Raw genomic sequence first — 19099 nt, 5'->3', positions numbered from 1 at the left:
GCTTTAAGACGGATGGTGTCGAAAAGACGGCTGAGATTTGCAGCCCAGGGCCAAAATTAACAATGTTTTATTGCTGTGGAGAAAAAAAAAAGTAGCACCATGCAACGGACACGGAATCTACGGGTCAGTTCCGGTTGCTAATGGTAATGATGATAAATAGTCTCCTCGGCTAGCAAGAAGAAATTAAGCCCACCTCTTGGGAGGTTGGTCCACCAAATTAGCTTTTGTCAATACTGTGCTTCCAATTTGTGTGTTTAGGATGTGCTGACAGAAATATTGCTTACTGTAACTGACTGCGGGAATTGAATCCTATTGGCTTATTCATGCTGTCATTAGCATACAAGGATGAATGAGTGGCCGTGATTAGATACGGCCGTCGCCAGTCAGGTTTCAGCGGCGATCGAAAAGGAAGATGCTTGTAAACACGTTCAATAATTTGTTCGGTTTTAATTGATAGCACAAGCGAGAAGATAATACACATTAGAAATGTTTACCTGGTCATTTAAAAACAATGAGGACTGTGGGACCTGTCATCACTGCTGAAAATTGAAATAATTTCCTTTCACCTTTTTTTAACTGAAAACTTTATGTAGTTTGATCACATTTTTGTGTAACGTCGTGAAAATTAGGACTCTGCAGTGTATAAATATAATTGTAATAATTGTAACATCAAATGCTTTTTTGATATGATTTTATTTAAAAATGCATGCATATTCATATCAATATTTCATAAATCCAACAACTTTCCGTAACGCCCTAAACTAATAAAGACTATTGTTCTACTATCACACCAACTTAATTGTTTCAGAGTACAGCAAACTACGACAATGTTTCAGCGGTCCAGTCAGGGATGGAAAACGTCTTGGAGTGTGTTTTCTGTTTTCCGATCGTGTAGTCCAGGTGGATGCATACGTGTCTGTCACTTTCCTCCGATGGGTACATGTTGATCTCCCCGGTCACCAGTGTGTCTTGCATCACATCCACGGGTTCATCCAGGTACAAAACGGCCTGTTTCCAGTGAGTCTCAGGTTTGAACGGAGACGTCGAGAGAACGAGTGGTTGCTGTTTGTCCGGACCCGGGAAGGAGACGGTGAAGTAGACACAGAATGCGTTGACGAGAGCCGAGCCAAAAGACTCGCACCTGAAGTGACCTTTGACCGACCGCAGGTGCTCCGCTGTGGTCGTGTACAGATCCAGCTCGGCGAACCGGGCCGGATGGGACAACACGTCCTCGGCGGTCACCGGGCTGACAGAAATATCTGAGTTCTTGATGCATTTCCTGGCAAAGTCACTCATAGATGACATGTCAACGCCGTAATTGTCTTTGACGGTGTACCAGAAGTTTAGGCGGTCCTCCACGACTGGCTCACAGATGGGCGTGATGAAAAGTTCGGCTTTATCGGGCAAAATGATCCCGTTGGGCTTTTTTAACCACTTGTCACGCGCGTACAGCACCGAGTTGAGCATCGACTCATGCAGGAGCGCATAACCCATCCACTCGCTAACTATCACCTCCACCATCTCCGGTAGCTCAACACTCTCAACAGTCCCTCGTATAACTTGGATTTTATCCTCCATGTTATTCTGTTGGACTATTTTCACAGCTTGCTCGGCAATGGAACACGCTTCAACGGCGTAGACTTTCTTTGCACCGGCTTGGATGCAGAACATGCTTAAAACGCCGGTTCCTGCCCCGACGTCCAGCACAACCTTCCCTCGAATCGATTCGCTATTCTTCAGAATGGCCAATCTGTACGTATTGGTTCGTACATGATCCGCTATCATTTCTTCGTGTATTGTCACATCGGAATAGCTATCAAAATAAAGGCTGTCTTGTCGGGTTTTATCGAATTTTCGCTTCTTAGCCACACGAGACATGTTTACCAAAAGGCAGGAGAGGCTCTTGTCGCAACACTTCCGCAATGGTATTTCATTTGTTATGGGATTTGTAGTTTTACACAGCCCGGGATGCACTGACGTGAATGTAAAAAAGCCTACATTTCCCACAAGTAAGCGACAATGACGTTACAGTAGAATGGTGCGTTCAGGGACTGAGAGAAGGCGGTATATATGGCTTTCGCTATACTACACAAAATATCTATACTCACATTTTTCTGCTTATTCAAATTTGTGAAGTTATCAGTTTTATTAGTCGACTTTTTGGATAACATTGCAACATCTATGCCTCGGTTAGAGCGTTTTATCCAGACAGTTCACCTTTTAACAAGCTCTGTGCAAGACTTCTGAAATTTCCCCAAAAGTTATGGCAGGCAGAACTTTCATTCTGATGGTCCTATGGGACTTTCAGATACCTTGGCCAAACGATACCGGACAAACGAACAAGAGCTGTATTTTGTGTTCTAATGATGAAAACAGCAGTCGGTTGGGAAAAAAGCAAAGCAAAATGTGAGAATTTCAATTTTTACTCAAAGCAAGAGGACAGTATAGTGGAATGTGTAAGGACTATGTGAGCTGTAAAAATCACAGATTTACTACTTTCTAGATCCTAATTAACAATTGAAATGTTTTTTAATAAAATAACATTTAATTTTAAACAGCAGCCATCAGGACATAATGTGTTCAAATATATGTTTAATCAAATGAGTCCACCAAGATGAGGGACAGGAATTACGTTTGTGAGGTTCTATTTTTATATATATATGTATTTATATATTTTTTTATACGTGTTAAATGCATGTGTAGGGGGGCAGTAAAAATCTAAAGAAGAAGGTTGGCTTTGCACGAAGGCAGCTGTTCTTCCTCTTGGTCAGCTTGCATGGCCTCATGGGAGCTGCCTGTGCTCCGTTCGTAATACCGGACCTGTCAGTGGCGGCAACCGACACCTAAACACGATCACAACATTCTCCTGGAAGTGCACACGGGCGTGGACAGATTGCAAGCACGCAATCCACACAATAACATGAAATGTATGCAGAGGGACCTGCAAAAGCGTGATCGTGTATTTTTTTGGGGGGGCGGACATCTTGACGACAATACTAAAGGGCAATGACGATCAATATGAGGCTGGTTTGACTCTCACAAAAAAAAAAGCCCCAAATATGTGAAGCTGGTCTTTCATAACATCTACTTAGTCTTTTCTAATTGTATCAATGGAAAACAACGGTGAAAAGCAAAATCTCTCGCCCCGGGGGGTTTCCACTGGAATTTATTTGTCAAGTCACCAACCCAGCGCAGCAGCCGGTCCCATAGCAAGACCTCAACCCGTCAATCCACATCCCGGGAAATCAATTCATTAATTACAACCACTTCCCTGTAGACTCACTTCCCTCATGCATCCAAATATCAGTGACAGTACAATGCAATTAAGTCTAATTACCAAGTACATGCCCCATTTGGCGTAGGAAGGAGGCCTGGGCTGGCTGCTTAGGAGAGAATAAATGCCCATTTTAGAAAAATGGAATTCTGTTATATTATTATTTCAGACTAAAACGGCATGGCCATACATGACGAAAATTGGAAAAGTGAGAAAAGTTTTGAGATTATTATATTTTCATGGTATGAATCCAATCCTCAAGTTTTATCTGGGATAATGAGAAATTGACTGAAACCACATTTCCCAAAGCAAATATGTCGCTGGGGTCTTTGAGTTGAAAAACACATTAAACCGTAATGATGGTACTCTATTATGCTACCTTGGACTCTTAATGTGTTAACATTCTTTAATTAATGCTCAACACATTTGAATTCAGCTTGTGAACTTGGAATTCAACTTTTACAAAATGTCTACTTTTTGTCTTGTTTTCGGTTCTTGTTGTAAGGAATACTTCCGTCCATGTATTTCAAGGCAGGTTCAAGTCATTTTTCGAGAAAGAATTAATTAGGAAGGCGATGTAACCTGCCATGATTAGGCCAATTACTTTTTCATGTCTCGCAGGTAGCAAGCGTGTCGGCTTTCCGCGGGTCATTTCATGGTAAAAATTATGACTTCGCAAGCAGCCAAGGGAGTTGTTCGTTTGTTCTAATTACAAGGACACAATAGTTCAAATATATTCATTTTTGTTGTCAACAAATAGACTGACACACAGGTTTGGTATTTTGGAAGCGATAAGGCGCTCCCGGCTTGTTCTTTCCGTTGACCTTGATTCTTGCCAAGTAAAAAAAAAAAATCAATGCTCTTTCAAAGAGACACAAGGCAGTATTTATTTTCTGTTAAGGTGCCGTGCATCTCGCCCTGAAGGTAAGCTAGCCTAAGAGCAAACCTGTCCTGGTAGCAGGACGTTTATCTGAGCTGACAGACCCGCGGACGTTTGCACAGAAACACGTACTGACCACAAGAAGCAAGTCTCGGGATTTAGTTGTAGCATATTGGTTCCCTTCAAACAAATACGAAAATCCATTTAAGCACATTAGCGCAACTGCTGAGTCTTGCGTGTCTAATTGCATCCATCGACCTGTCCACAACCTCAACCGGTTGAAATGAAAATATGAAATTAAAGAGCTTCAGTAGACAGATAAAGGATTTTGTGCCACATTATCCCCATGTTAAGAATTTCAAATGGAAACGAGAGAGCCCGAATTTATGGGGTATTGTTTTGCTTTTCTCGGATCACCGGGTTGCTTCCATATTCAAGACTCGGGGAAAACAATACCACTGTCATCGTGAAAAAGAAAACGGTTTTAATGTACAATCTTTGTCAATTTAATCTCTTAATCTGATTATTTTTTTCAACGCATTTACATTTTTGAATTATGGCAAGCACCAGGAGGGAATATAAAGGAAAATGGATAATGAGCTGCTTAACAGCTTAATGGAATAGTGCTGTAGCCTGCGAGCCATGACAGCCATGATTGGTCGTTTGTTTACAACACAACCCCTCATTATGTTCTGGCCCGACTTCTCTCTGGCACACTCCAGAAGCGGATTATGCCAAGTAAAATCTGGACTAACCGCAAATTAAATCTCATCACCACAATCTAGACACATTTTTCACTTTCAACCAAAACAAAATTCCGATTAAATTAACTAAATGCGACGGTACTCCGAGTTGGTCTGAATTTGAACGGGAAAGTCAATTTTTCAGTTTTTCTATTGTTGCACAAAGATGACCGAAAGCGAGTCTCGCCTCGGGTGGTGTTGACGTCCTCGTGTGAACCCGTAAAAATAACAAAGTGTGCCCACAGGCAAAGGCTGTCCCGAAGCAACATAAACTTACTGTTACAGTTCATCACCAAACACATTTTTTTCCCCCTCACACAACTCATTGCTCCTTCCAAAGCCGCATTTTTCATCAGGATGTTCCATATTTTTTGGAGCATAAACAAAGAGAATTGTGCAGTTATTTTTGTCCAGTGAATAAAAAAAAAACACAACAGTGGCATGTGAAGAGAGGCTGCTACTTTCTGAAAGTGTTGAGAAAGCCTTTAATTTGCATTTCAAAAAGTTACACTTGGGGATCCACGCCGAGCCTAACGGCCTCACCCCCCTACCCCCCCTCCCTTCCCCGAAACAATGACATCATCTATCCAAAGCAGCGCTCAGCTTGAGCACTTCTGTTCGGACCTCTAATTGGCCGGGCAGGAAGTGCCGGGAGGGACATTACATTGCAGTCTTAAATGGCTACTTTGGGCTGCTGCACTGGATATTTAGTGAGCCCGGGTCATTCTCTATCCCCAGAGAGTCAGTTAGGAGCATGCTATATTGCCTGCAAGAAAGTGCAAAGACATACAATGGGTTGTAAACGACAGGATTCTGCAGCGAGGTCCCCGGATACAGTCGAGGTGGCGTGTAATCACTGGATGGGGTGAAATATTGTCCCTCTGCAATTAATGAGGTGTAAATAATCATCAAGGTCTTGGTAACCTATTTTGCCTCTGTTTTACACTTATTTTAATTTGAAAACATGGATTTTTTTTTTTTAACTCACTTCATCAGAAACTAAAAATAATAATGACGGATTGGCTGGCGATTACTTGATATGCGATCTAGTCTTAAGTACCGTATTTTCCAGACTATAAGGCGCACCGGACTATAAGGCACCCCTTCAATGAATGGCCCATTTTAAAATTGTGTCCTTATATAAGGCGCACCGGACTATAAGGCGCACCATTAATGCATCATGTCAGATTTTTAAACCAAATCAAATCCTTCTCCATTTTATCTTTTTTATTTCAACTTCAGACACAACAAATTACTTTATAATCACAAAATAATGATCCATAGTCTTTCTGATACATGATTCATAGTCTTCAGCGGGCCACTTATGATTGATTTCATGGCACAATGCTTCGGGCCAGTTTAAATTTAGGAATTTGGTCCATATATAAGGCGCACCGGACTATAAGGCAGAACATTTTAGGTTTTTAGGTGCGCCTTATAGTCCGGAAAATACGGTAATTCTTCATCTTAGTGTCTTGCCTTTGTCGGACCAAACTAAAAAAAAAATAAAAAATCAATATCCCCACGGAGAGGCTCAACTGTTGTAGCAGTGGCCAGTAGTGCGCGATATAAACACCCCTGTTAAAAGATTATTCTTATCAGTCATCTGTGCCAGCCTCTACGCCATGTAAACGAATATCACCGCCTGTCCCGAGATTAGAGCGCTATCGCGGTGACTTTCCAGTGCGGGGCAATAAAAAGTAATATACCCAGCTTTCACTCAGCGGTTTATACGTCGTTGAGAGAATAAGGAATTGGCAGTTAAAAAGCAAGAAAGATAAGCAAGGCTGTAATAATGCAGGTATGTCGCCTTCTGTGACAGATGTGGAGAATGTGTCGCAAAGCGCATGATATATTATTGGCACCAACGTTGGTATTTAGATTTAGTTTGTCCACTTCCTGGACCCAAGGCGGAAATGATTTTTCCCCCCTTCCTCCAACATAAATGATCAGCTCGTCAACAAGCTCTGTAGGAGTCTGATAAGATGACGTTGGCGAGATAGCAAGCGGTAGTTGAAGTCAGACAGCGCTTTTGATTTGACTGCGTCGGAGACTGATGGTAAACGCTTCGGAATACAGTAAACACCGTCCTTTTTTTTTTTTTTATAGATCTTACTTGTTGCGTGTGAAATATGTTTGCTATTTCAAATGACCTCCAAAAGCCATCAACATTGCGGATTTTACGGAGCTCCAATACATTTTCTCTCAATCTACCGGGATTTCTGCATACCCGAGTGACATACAGTATCTCTTTACAGCTCACTTCACATTTCATCTAAGGCCCACGAAGATAAACCAGAACCCTTCACTTGCTTCGTTGCCTCTTGCTGCAAGCAATAGGACAGGAAATCATTGCCATCAAAACAATCCTGACAAAGGTCAGGCCAAATCAAGGGAATTAAATTAGTCACCTTGAGGAAAAGCAGAGACCCATCTGAGGACAAACCCGGAGGCAGAATCAGTAATTGAGTGTGTTTACTGGCTAATAAACGTGTCATTTACTGAGTCTCATCTCAATTTGAAATTATTATTATCATCTGATAATCATTTTCTACAATGGCGGGGAGAAAGAGAAAAAAATACGACTGGAAGGCTTTGAGCGCCGGGATTGTTCCCACTTAATTTACATACAACTGTGCAATCTCATCTTCCAGAAATGTGTTCCTATTGTTAGAGACACACAAGAGCTGCTGGCTTTTTTTCAGATCAGCGATTCAATAAACAGGCAAATCATTTGGATGTTAGTATGTCACACACAAACTGTCTTCATAGAGTCGTCAAGCAGCGGAGAAGGTGGCCAGGCCTATTTTTTTTACTTTACTGGTGAAAGCACTTGTAAGAATCTCAATAAAGACCATAGCGATGGGATAATTGTAATATTATATAATATGTAACAAATACCGTATTTTCCGGACTATAAGGCGCACCTAAAAACCTCAAATTTTCTCAAAAGCCGACAGTGCGCCTTATAGTCCGGTGCGCCTTATATGAGGACAAAGTTTTAAAATGGGCCATTCATTGAAGGTGCGCCTTATAGTCCGGTGCGCCTTATAGTCCGGAAAATACGGTAGATTGGTCAACAGCAAATTTGAACTCATTCAGTGCCATTGACGGTTATAGAAAGATATTAACTGGGTTGACAGTGAACGAATTCAACATAATCTACCCTTAACAATTGTATTCCACAACAAATGCTAATGTAACACAGATCTAATCCGAGCATGGATCTCAGCAATCTCTTTCTGGAATCTTATGGTATCACCTCAGCCGAGAGGTTTTTGAACCTCTTATTATAACTTCAGCACACAGCCGCCCGCCCGTCAGGGAGTGCAAGGTGTCGTTCCCATCGAGAGCGCCTCACTTCCTCCGCCTCTGTCTGTCAGCCAGCAGCTTATTAAAGTACTCCCAGGCTGCAAGTGTCAGCCAGAGAGCGTGGACCATTATGATTTGCTCGTAGCCCTGTGTGGGCCTTTAACCTTCGGCTACAAAACGACAGGTGCTTTGATATGGCTTGTAGAAGGGAATTTGAGAGTGATACCGTTGTCATTGTCTCGTGGAAGTTTAGCGACGGTCAAATCTACGAGCCTTCAACTACATGTGACTGACATCAAGAACTGAACAATTCCTTGCTTACAAATGAGACGGTTGCGGAAAGTCACCCTCATTTAAATGTGCAAACAATACATTTGTCCCTTCCCGACTGTTTGGAAATTCCAATGAATATAAATAGCGTTCCCTATGGATGTGTACACTGTTGAGTGACACATTTTTGCATTTTCAGAAGTTTGCTCTGAGCCGCGGACTCCTCAGTGGCTGCATGAGACTAATTGGAGATTGTTTTTGTTGTGTACGATATGTTTGAGAAACAGAGCGCTGTATATACAGAAACGTTGCATACTTGGAAAATTGTACGGGGGGCAGTCAAATGACATTTAACTACATTTGAAAGGAAGCAGAAAATGTCTACCACACACGTTTACATGTCACGAAGCAGGATAGTAGCGTGGCTGATTATGTGTGCCGCCATATGTTGAAATGCGGCGAGAAAATATGAACAGGTGCTAACGGTGGGAGGCCATCTTATAAATTAACGATGAGTCGATTTGGAAGAGTGAAAAGGTCTCCGAAACGTGATTTGGCATCAAATTAGATTGTCGCTTTAAGAAGCAGTAGAGGTTGCAATCAAAGGGGGATGTGAGCTCGTGAATTATGTACATCAACATGGTCAAAGGGAAACACAAATGGGTAATAAAAAATGAAATTTGTCCCAGGGGGTAATTTTTATTTTATTTTTTTCATTTGGCGTGTTGGGGATTCTTCAATGAATAATAAGACGAATCTAGTGACCCCGTTTTGTTGCCTTTCTGTCACATATTCACAAACATTTGGGTGCAAAGGTTAAGAATTCCCTAAAACCTAATCTCACCTTGTTTTGACAAGGGGTCAACAGAAACAAAAACCCAATTAAGATCACTATTGATTTTCGAATTGATTTGTCAAAGGGCAAAGGAAAACAGAAACGAGGCAATCACAAACCCTTTCATGAACTTCGGGGGACATTTTTGCATCAGCAAATTGCAAAAATCCCTGTGAAGTTCAGAGATAATGTTGCAACTGTAAACCTTTTAAAGTGATGTATCATCCACATCATAGGTAGCAATATAACCTTTCTTGCATTGTATCATCTTTCCTGCAGTAATCAAGCACGCTTTTCATTTATAGGGAGAGCGCTTTGGCTCTGACTCCTCAGAAGGTCGTCTCTATCTCCCTCCTCCGAGGGTAAGCCACATAAATCATGTATGCACACACCCAGTTGAGCTCCAGCTCGCCCGTTCAGCACCCTGGCAGCCACCCCCGTGCCGTGGCCCGGATAAACACCGGCTCAGATGAACTCTTCAGGTTATCCCCGCGATTCACTCGGCTCCACGTCAACCAGATTACACCGTCGATTAAAATGCAAAGCAGAAGAGGTGGTCGTGGACAGATCGTGCCAAGATGAGCTGATATTTCCACGCATGACGATGTCGTCGTTTGTTGACCCGAAGAGAGCAATGAATCGGTGGCGTAAAGTAACTGATCTATCGTAACTCTACTTTTAAGGGTCTCTGTGGTGTGATCCGGTTTGGGGAGGGGATGGGGGGGTTGTCTACACAAACGAGCGCAGTGACGCCTAGTAACACCAGTCCCAGTCCATACAGAGCCAAAGGATTGATCAAGCTCCCGTCTGAATGAAGTGAGGCAAGGCGACAAAGATATTGTCTTTCACCTGCACTCTGTCGAAACATGAGACCCACTAAATGTCTTTAGCGAGAAGTTCTTTGCAGTAAATGAACAGAGAACAACTTGGACCATGACTGTATACTGTACACATCACTGAATCGATAAAGGCTGGAAAAGACCCTTACGTTTTTTGAGAATCTTAATTTTGGTCCGATTTGCTTATCGAGGTAGTAAATGGCGGACGTGCCGACCCGCAGCGTTTTTGAAGAAATTTTGGGGCTGATTTCCCCTGAGGAATAAAAAAGTTCAAGTCAACCATAATCTGAGGGCCATTTTCGGATAGAAATAGTCTCTCACTGCATCCTCTCTTTCCTACATATGCTTTTCTATAAGTCAGCTTTTCTTCTGTCCGTATATGACAACAATGTAATAAAAAAAAAGTTCAATTGTCTATTTTTGCTTTTCTCAGTGCAAAGACGGGAAGTGTTTACAATGTTGGGTCACGGCATAGGAGAGGTCTCGAATTTGCTACTTTGCTTTTCACTTGCTGAAAAATGAGTTCTGCTTTTTCAAATAATGTGGTAACGCAGAGAAAAGTTGCTCATAGGTCATCTTTGCAGCAATGAAATCAAGGTTGAAGGGTTTTGTTATGCAACAACAGCCTTCCTATTCAATTCTACAAAATACAAAACCACTCTAAGTAAACATTATTATCTACACGGAAGACAGGTAAAAATAATATTTTTTAAAAAATCATCTTTTTTTTTTTTTGGGCTGTGCTTTTAAAGAGACCAAAATATGGAACTAGCTACAAGTCAATCCTCAGGACCCTTCACCACTTGGCGCTTTGACTTTTTATTGAAATATTAAAGGTGAGGTCGATTCACAGTGACACATTGTAAAGACTGTCACTCCACTCAAAAAGGCACTGAAGTGAGTGGTGAGGAAGAGTGAGAGGAAGATGAATAGTGAGCTAGAAGAGAGGAAGGAGAAGTGAAATAAATCCGCAGGTGTACGAAACGGCACGGCTAATTTATTATTTATCAAGTACAAATTAGATTGTATTGTTTTTAGTTGTATCTGTCTCCGATAGATTAGCAAATGAATATTTTACAAGTAGTCTAAAGTAGTAGTTTAGAATGCATCCTAATTAGGGTCATTAAATGATATTGGCTGATTAGTTGGACGTGATTCTATTTGTAAATGAGCGAAAACTATTTAAAAGTTGCTATAGACAAATGGGGTTGTACTTTCTTTTTAGTCTTTATTTTTCTTCTACTTTTCATTTTTGTGCCAACTCACCACGACGGTATTACCAACATGGCCGTTACTCTGCAGCTTAAATAAAACAGTCCGGATCATCATACCTCGGGACGGATTGTAAATAGTCGATGGCTGCGATAAATTTGTCACTTCTTAGACAGAGATAGGGCACGTTACCTTCGGAGGGAGCATATTTCACCTTTCCCTAGGGCTGATAAAATGCAGAGCACAGGGGCAACAGCATCGGTAAGTGAGGCCTTCTTTATGGCCTGATTAAGTCATCTGAAGCGAGCTACAGAACAAGCCACGCAGCTTTATTTTGCTTCCCGTTGTGCGGCCGTGCAGGACACTAAAGGAAAAATGGCATTGGCATTCCACCCATATAATTACATATAACCAAGTGCTAAGTAGGGACTGAGCAAAATTTTTTCCGAGGTATTTTCCCTGGAAGCTGCTCGGCCCATTATATCGCAAATCTTGGTGCCGTACAAAGAAAGGAACATGAGTCAAGTTGGAAAAACAGATGGCTAACAATTACCAAAGCATAGCTTCATTGATGTTAAACGACGACGTGCGGCGCATTCATGAAACACGTCTTCAGATCATTGCCTTTCAAGCCGAGCCTATTAAGAACAAGCACGAGCTCAAGTGATTAAGGATCCCACCTCCTTAAAGCTGTTCCTCACAGTGTAGCGATGAACAGAATCATGTTCTGATGAAACGATGAAAATCGATCGTTTTTTAAATGTACCGTGAGGTGATATTGGGTTCTGTGTATATACAGTATATGCGATGAGGAATGCACTCTGCATGCAAAAAAAAAAAACAATGTGTGTATCAGAAAGGGGCACTTTGGCCTTCAGCCTGCATGTCCAGACTCAGAGGCTCCGGACGTGAAAGGTCCGATAGCTTGGCGGAACCAAAATACCAGAATAATATTTAGAGCCATACATGCTGCTGTTGATACAATTCCCAGTGGAGCTCATAAAAAGACTGGTTTGATGATATTCTATACTGGCTTGAAGATTTTTCAAATGTCAAGGTGTTGTGTGTCGCAAATAGGTGGGCTCATGTTATGTCTCCTACAGGTTGCACTTGAATAATGAATCACCACTATTAATACGGTATTTATATGTAACCAGAGCCTCACTTAGTTCATATGCCACAAGGTGCCTCCCGGCCGAAAATCGTATTTGGTAACCAACGTGTGCGCTCCATGCTGGGCACGCTTTTTCGTGAAGTGTAGAACATTTGAATACCGTATTTTTCGGACTATAAGGCTCACCGGATACAGTCGAGGTGGCGTGTAATCACTGGATGGGGTGAAATATTGTCCCTCTGCAACTAATGAGGTGTAAATAATCATCAAGGTCTTGGTAACCTATTTTGCCTCTGTTTTACACTTATTTTAATTTGAAAACATGGATTTTTTTTAACTCACTTCATCAGAAACTAAAAATAATAATGACGGATTGGCTGGCGATTACTTGATATGTGATCTAGTCTTAAGTACCGTATTATCCAGACTATATGGCGCACCGGACTATAAGGCGCCCCTTCAATGAATGGCCCATTTTAAAATTTGGTCCTTATATAAGGCGCACCAGACTATAAAGCGCGCCATTAATGCATCATGTCAGATTTTGAATCCAAATCAAATCATTCTCCATTTGATCTTTTTTATTTCAACTTCAGATGCAACAAATTACTCTATAATCACAAAATAATGATCCATAATCTTTTTCATTCATGATTCATAGTCTTCAGCGGGCCACTTATGATTGATTTCATGACACAATGCTTCGGGCCAGTTTAAATTTAGGAATTTGGTCCATATATAAGGCGCACCGGACTATACGGCTTTTGAGAAAATTTGAGGTTTTTAGGTGCGCCTTATAGTCGGGAAAATACGGTATATGTGTTGAATCTTGACTGACCGTGGCCTGGAATCACCAATTCTAGCAATAAGAGCTAATAAGAGACCACAAATTTCAGATTCTCTCTCTCCCCCAACTATTTTCCTGCCTACTGTCTGTGGCAAACTGTATAAACCCGATTCCTGTCTACTCCGTCCTTTAGCCCTCCCAAGGTAGCTCAGCTGAAGAGAAAAAGGATTTATATGTAATAAATGTTTTGACTGTGAACCACTCATGCTTTAGACGGGCACTGCTGGAGGTTTAACAACAGCCCGGGAGCGTAACCAAAGGATTCTGGAAAAGCTTGAAAACGGCACAAGCACCCCCAGTGATGACAAAGTATAACATGCCACAACATGGTGTCGTTTAGTAGAACCACTCTGCTGATTAATCTCGTACTTATATGTGTGTGGTCGGTGTCAGTCGGACGTCGGGATCCGGCGAGCGAGGCTAACGAAGTGTTTGGATGTCACAGGAGGAATTGTGGGGGGATTTAACTGATGTCATGCTAACTGGTTAGCCTGCTCCTCGCCATATTGTTATTTTCTTAAGTTAAAAACAGCACAATTTATTTATTTTTTTCAAAAACAAAAATCAACAAAGTGCCTTATAACCAGATTTTCGAATTGAAGTCTGGCTCATTTGATGTACTGGTTTTATTTTCCTCATGTGTCTTATAATATCCTTATCATTTAGGTAGCATGAATCTTTAGGAGTACCGTATTTTCCGCACTATAAGGCGCACCTAAAAACCTCCAATTTTCTCAAAAGCCGAGTGCGCTTTATAATCCGGTGCGCCTTATATATAGACCAATATGGATTCGTGGATGAGGACTAACTTATTAAAGTAAGCTTTACGTGTTTATTTTGTGTGTTGTGTGATATTAACATTTGAGCAACGTTGAGTTATTGATATATTGTTATTGTTTTCACTATTTTGAGTGTTACTATATTGTGATTGCATTAACGTTCGAGCCACGTTGAGTTATTTATTCTATGCGCCTTATAATCCGGTGCGCCTTATATATGAACAAAGTTTTAAAATAGGCCATTCATAGAAGGTGCGCTTTATAATCCGGTGCGCCTTATAGTGCGGAAAATACGGTAAATTAATCTTGCAAATGTAGTCTGTGGCAGATGCAAAGCATATTAATGCCATCTCACAGTGAGCGGCAAATCTTTCCCCATCGCCTTTCACCCAGTGGCCCGCTTGGCGATTTAATTTTGCTGAAGTCTTGGCAGATTAGCGCTACCTCTGTGCTACTGTCATGGAGAATGCGACCCAGGTAGGCAGTGAGCGGAGAGCTGGCACATTGATAAGGACAGCTGCTCTTGGGAGATTTCCCTGGAGAGAGCGCTAAGACAGGGCAGGAAAAGACATGCCGGACGTCTGGTGACAACAGCAGCTACGCCTTCATTGTTGCACTCTGGCTGCTGTGGCAGACCTGCTTATTATCTGATAGGCAGCTTACAAGCTAGGAGACCATCAACTTTTGTAGGCGCAATCAAAGGGCTTAGGGCTAACATTCTGATTGAAGTCGCTGGCCGAGGTAAAAACAGATCAGCGAGTAGATTGAGGAAAAAAAATATTCCCGTCCCTTTCCTTTAGAGTCACATTGAAAAGAGTTCCCATTTCCCGGCATAGTTTTCAAAGTTCAGTGAAGAGAGTCAAGAAGTAAATGATATTGACAAAAAGGTGCTTTTGTATTCATTCATTCAACAGCGTCAAAAAACACATAATAGACTCATCGGGGGAAGCGATTGTTCTACGACGAAGTGACATTTATCCTAATAGGTTCATGTTTAAAAACACTCCCTGAAGTACAGGCAACTTTTGAACCCTCATTAGCATATTCTCCTTTTATCCAAAACAAAGAAATTGTTTTTCCTTTCCAATATGACAACAGCATCGGCCAGACAATGCCTTTTATTCTGAAAGCCAGGCGGCAGCTTGGGTCTTTACTTGAGATCTGCCACTGTTCTCCCACAGCTTCCCACTGGGTTTTCCTTGACAGAAGTGGAAAGAGGAAGTGACTTTGATGAGGAAATATTGCTCCTCTGTGGAAGTGTTGAGAGGCAACTGCAATACGATTTATTTGTCTGCATGCATTTCGCTAGCGGATTCTCAAACAGGGTGATATTTTGTGAAAAGATGCCATTTTTAAATTATTCAAATTAAAATAGGTTGAAATTTAGGAAGCATGGACAGAGGTCACTTTGTAAAAATAAAAAAAAAATAAAAAAATGTATGCATCTCGCTATAAGATTCTCAAACAGGGCGATATTTTGTGAAAAGATACATTTTTAAATTATTCAAATTAAAATAGTCTAAATTTAGGAAGCACGGACAGAGGTCACTTTGCAAAAAAAAAAAAAAAACAGATTCTCAAACAGGGCCATATTTTGTGAAAAGATACATTTTTAAATTATTCAAATTAAACAGGTCGAAATTTAAAAAGCACGGACAGAGGTCACTGCAAAAAAATGTTAAAAAAAACAAAAAAACGTATTATGCATTTTACTTCCCTGAGATGCAAATGACACTTATTCAGCAAAATGCCACTTTATATGGCTCATTCATGTGAATATGAAACCACCTAAAAGACATTATCCCGTACCTCTTATGGTTCATTCTCAAGCACTGAATTTCCCCCTTAGGAAACATTTTTTTTTTTGTACTCATTTTATAACTTTACTAAATGGCTGCTCATTACCTCCCTCGGAAAGGTTGTACATCTTGCATAAAAAAAGACCGCTGACAGATTAATGAATTTAAGTGAGGGTTTTATCCTCATCTGTCACATAATTGAAAAATATAAACACTAAGGTTTATGTTTCGCATATTCCATTATAGAAAGGCGACAAACAGGTTTACGCATTTATGTACATCACGCTGTGCTTGTTCAAGTCTTAGGGTGGAGTCATTTTTATGCCTAATAATCTTTCATCCTCAGGATTCTGCAGTTATTACTGCTTGTGGGCTGATATTTCATCTCCCTGTGGAGTTTTCATTCCAGCACTCTAAAATCATTGCGGGTTGATTGGTATTCATGTAGGCCTGCTGTTTTAATGCAAAGGGGCCTTTTGTGAAAGTATATTTAGTGAAATGATTGTTTCACACTCTGCATTGTCAAGAGGAAATAATACCTGATGTTTAAAAGCCCTTTTTGGATGTTATTTATGGCAAGGTGTGGATTTCATTTTCATGCAATGCCATCTTGGGTATGACATGAAAGAATTTTTACAACTTACATGAACTTGATATCCGTGTGGGTATATATATTGTGTATTTTTTTTTTTTTTCCCGGGAGGTGGTTCTACTTTAATCCCCCGGCATGTATGGGCACAGGCAGGTCTTTGATCGGATCCTGTTTGATGAGCGATATTGACACGACCACGTCTGACGCAGCTTCATCTGTTGCCGCCATCCAAGTCTGCATTTGTTTAGTTCAACAAGATTAAAAGAGCCGTGGATGGATGTGTGAGATATCTGGAAATACATTTTGGAATTTACACATTTATACCAACAACCTTTCCTCCCCCTCCGCATAAAATAAAAGCGAGGATTCACCTTCCCGCCATGGCTTGATCGCTGATGCATCTGAAGAAGAGCTCGGCTTTTGCTTAAAGTCGTTTGTGGCTGAGTGACATTTGGAATCTGGGATAATGTGCTAATGATGCAGTATTTTTATGTAGCTTGCTCCTCATAGCAGTTAGTGGAGTTGTCTGGTTTGCTTTCATGGGTAATTAGTGGCTGATTCAACCCAAGACAAATAGCAAAAGATTTGACACGCTTCTCCAAGACGTGTCCAATAAAAGTCGTCTCTGTAGAAGAACTACACTCAAAATCCAATGCTTAAATATTATATTTTAATTTGTGTCAACTTTGAAATATCAAAGCCCGGGCCAGAAACTGAGTAGAATTATAAATTACTCAACGAAATCCAAAATAAAAAGCACTTGAAACACAACTGAGGGCTATTTTTTCTTTTGCTTTGCCTTCTTTTCCTCTTCAAGCCAGGAGCTATATTCTGCCAGCAATTTAATATCTGAGAGAAAGGAGGGATCTGTATTTTCATAATCGTATGATAAGGAAAGGGATTAAGCATAAAGAAGGATTAATTTGCTTAATCTGCCAATATGGTGGACCAACAAGCTACCCCCTAGAAAGTGAGATATTCTCTGGCTTGTAATAACCCGAGCTTTACCCAATTATTATTTAACTAGAGAAACCTTTTTGGGGGAGATTTTTCCTTTTTTTTTTTGCATTGAATTTACCTTCACAATTTTATAAAATGTGTATAATTAAAGATCAATGGGAATTGACACGACCCATCAAAAACCGCCCCATGTAGCAACAGTTGCTAACTTTTATCCACTAACCAAGATACAAAGGAACACGCAAAGTAATTTACCTCCATTTCCAATCAACTTTTCCATTTCAAGCGACAATCATCTTAAAGCTTTCTGCTTTATGAGGTGCATAATAGGCACTGATCTCTATCTGCATTAAGGAGGGAAGATGGAGGTGATTAGAAGTTGATGCTCCCTCAGGCTCGGGATTATGGTAAATATACTGCTGGTCTCCAGCGACCATTAAAAAAAGCTTCTTCATCCCCTTCCAAGTGACTGAATTTTAGTGGACCCTGAAGGTACGGCAACATCAGCCACCAATGTTGTTTATGGTCTGCACGGAGTTTTTTGCAAGTGAGGTGTTGAATGAACATGACCACCAACCATCACGGTCACCAAATTCCGGCTGACTATCATAAAATGTAATTCATGGCCGAATCTGCTCAGATTAATATAAATATTGGGGTCTCTTAAAATGTGTCTAATAGGTTGGAGTCGAGACATATCCATTGTAAATCAAATTCACGCTTCAGATGAAGGCTTTGTTTAGTATTCAATTCGTTTCATGGCTATAATTAATATGGTAAAGCTCTTGCTTAATATAGAAGATATAAATACTGTAAAATCGAATACTTTCATCTATGTTGTGAAAGTATAATTTTATTAATAAGTGTTAAAATGGAGATTTGCTGAGAATAATTGGATGGTTTGGTTGTTGAATGGATGGGGAAACTCATCATTATTTATTCAGGAATTTATTTGTGTATGTAGTGTGCAAAGACAATATTGAATGTGACCCAAACAAAGAATTCAATATATTCCCCGGGTGTGTTAAAATAAATACATTATATACAAATACATAATATCTAGGCAAAACAAAACAACGCATCCACATCTCATTACTTTATGCTAGGCAACCAACATATTGCTTTTTGTGCAGAACAAATCCAAATAAACAAAATGGCCTCCGTTTTCTCCGGGATTAGGTCGACGACGCTACTGTACATGGTAAATTGTCAAAAAACAAAATCTTAGTATAGTATCCGCTCGACTAAATCATTTATGAAGGCATCATTTCTTATTCATAAGAACTTGCTATACAATTTCACGATTAGGATATCCACAAGTGACAAGGCGGGTCTTTGGTGTGTGACCTTGCAGTTAAACTTGTCTCATACAAAGCTTGCTTACTGGTGGTTTTCCCACTCATGGTTCAGCTAGTGTGGTAATAATCTGTTTTGTATGCTGCTGAGCGAAATATGATGTATGAGCTTTTTCAAGAGTTTAAACTGGAGTCGGGGCTCTGATATCTCTGAGCAAAGATAATCATTTCTGTGTCTTTTTAGCTGGGAGACGGTGGAAGGTGCAGTTGAGCCGGATGGATATTATGCTGATTTTTGGCAAACCAAAGGGTAACATGGGGGAAGAACTCAATCTTCTATTTCATTGT

General features: G+C 40.7%; 2 protein-coding genes across 2 annotated transcripts in view; both read right to left on the bottom strand.

Annotated features, from left to right (window-relative positions):
• ntng1a (netrin g1a) overlaps positions 1-19099 on the bottom strand; it is a 92717-nt gene that overhangs the window by 45663 nt on the left and 27955 nt on the right. The gene's annotated exons all lie outside the window — the stretch shown is intronic.
• On the bottom strand, positions 685-1934 carry prmt6 (protein arginine methyltransferase 6). Its single transcript, XM_037279359.1, has one exon. The coding sequence runs from the start codon at positions 1876-1878 to the stop codon at positions 820-822; it is 1059 nt and encodes a 352-aa protein (XP_037135254.1). The 5' UTR covers positions 1879-1934; the 3' UTR covers positions 685-819.

The sequence above is a fragment of the Syngnathus acus genome, chromosome 20, assembly GCF_901709675.1.
Source record: "Syngnathus acus chromosome 20, fSynAcu1.2, whole genome shotgun sequence".
Taxonomy (NCBI): Eukaryota; Metazoa; Chordata; class Actinopteri; order Syngnathiformes; family Syngnathidae; genus Syngnathus; species Syngnathus acus.
This window is presented reverse-complemented; position numbering and strand designations above follow the sequence as displayed.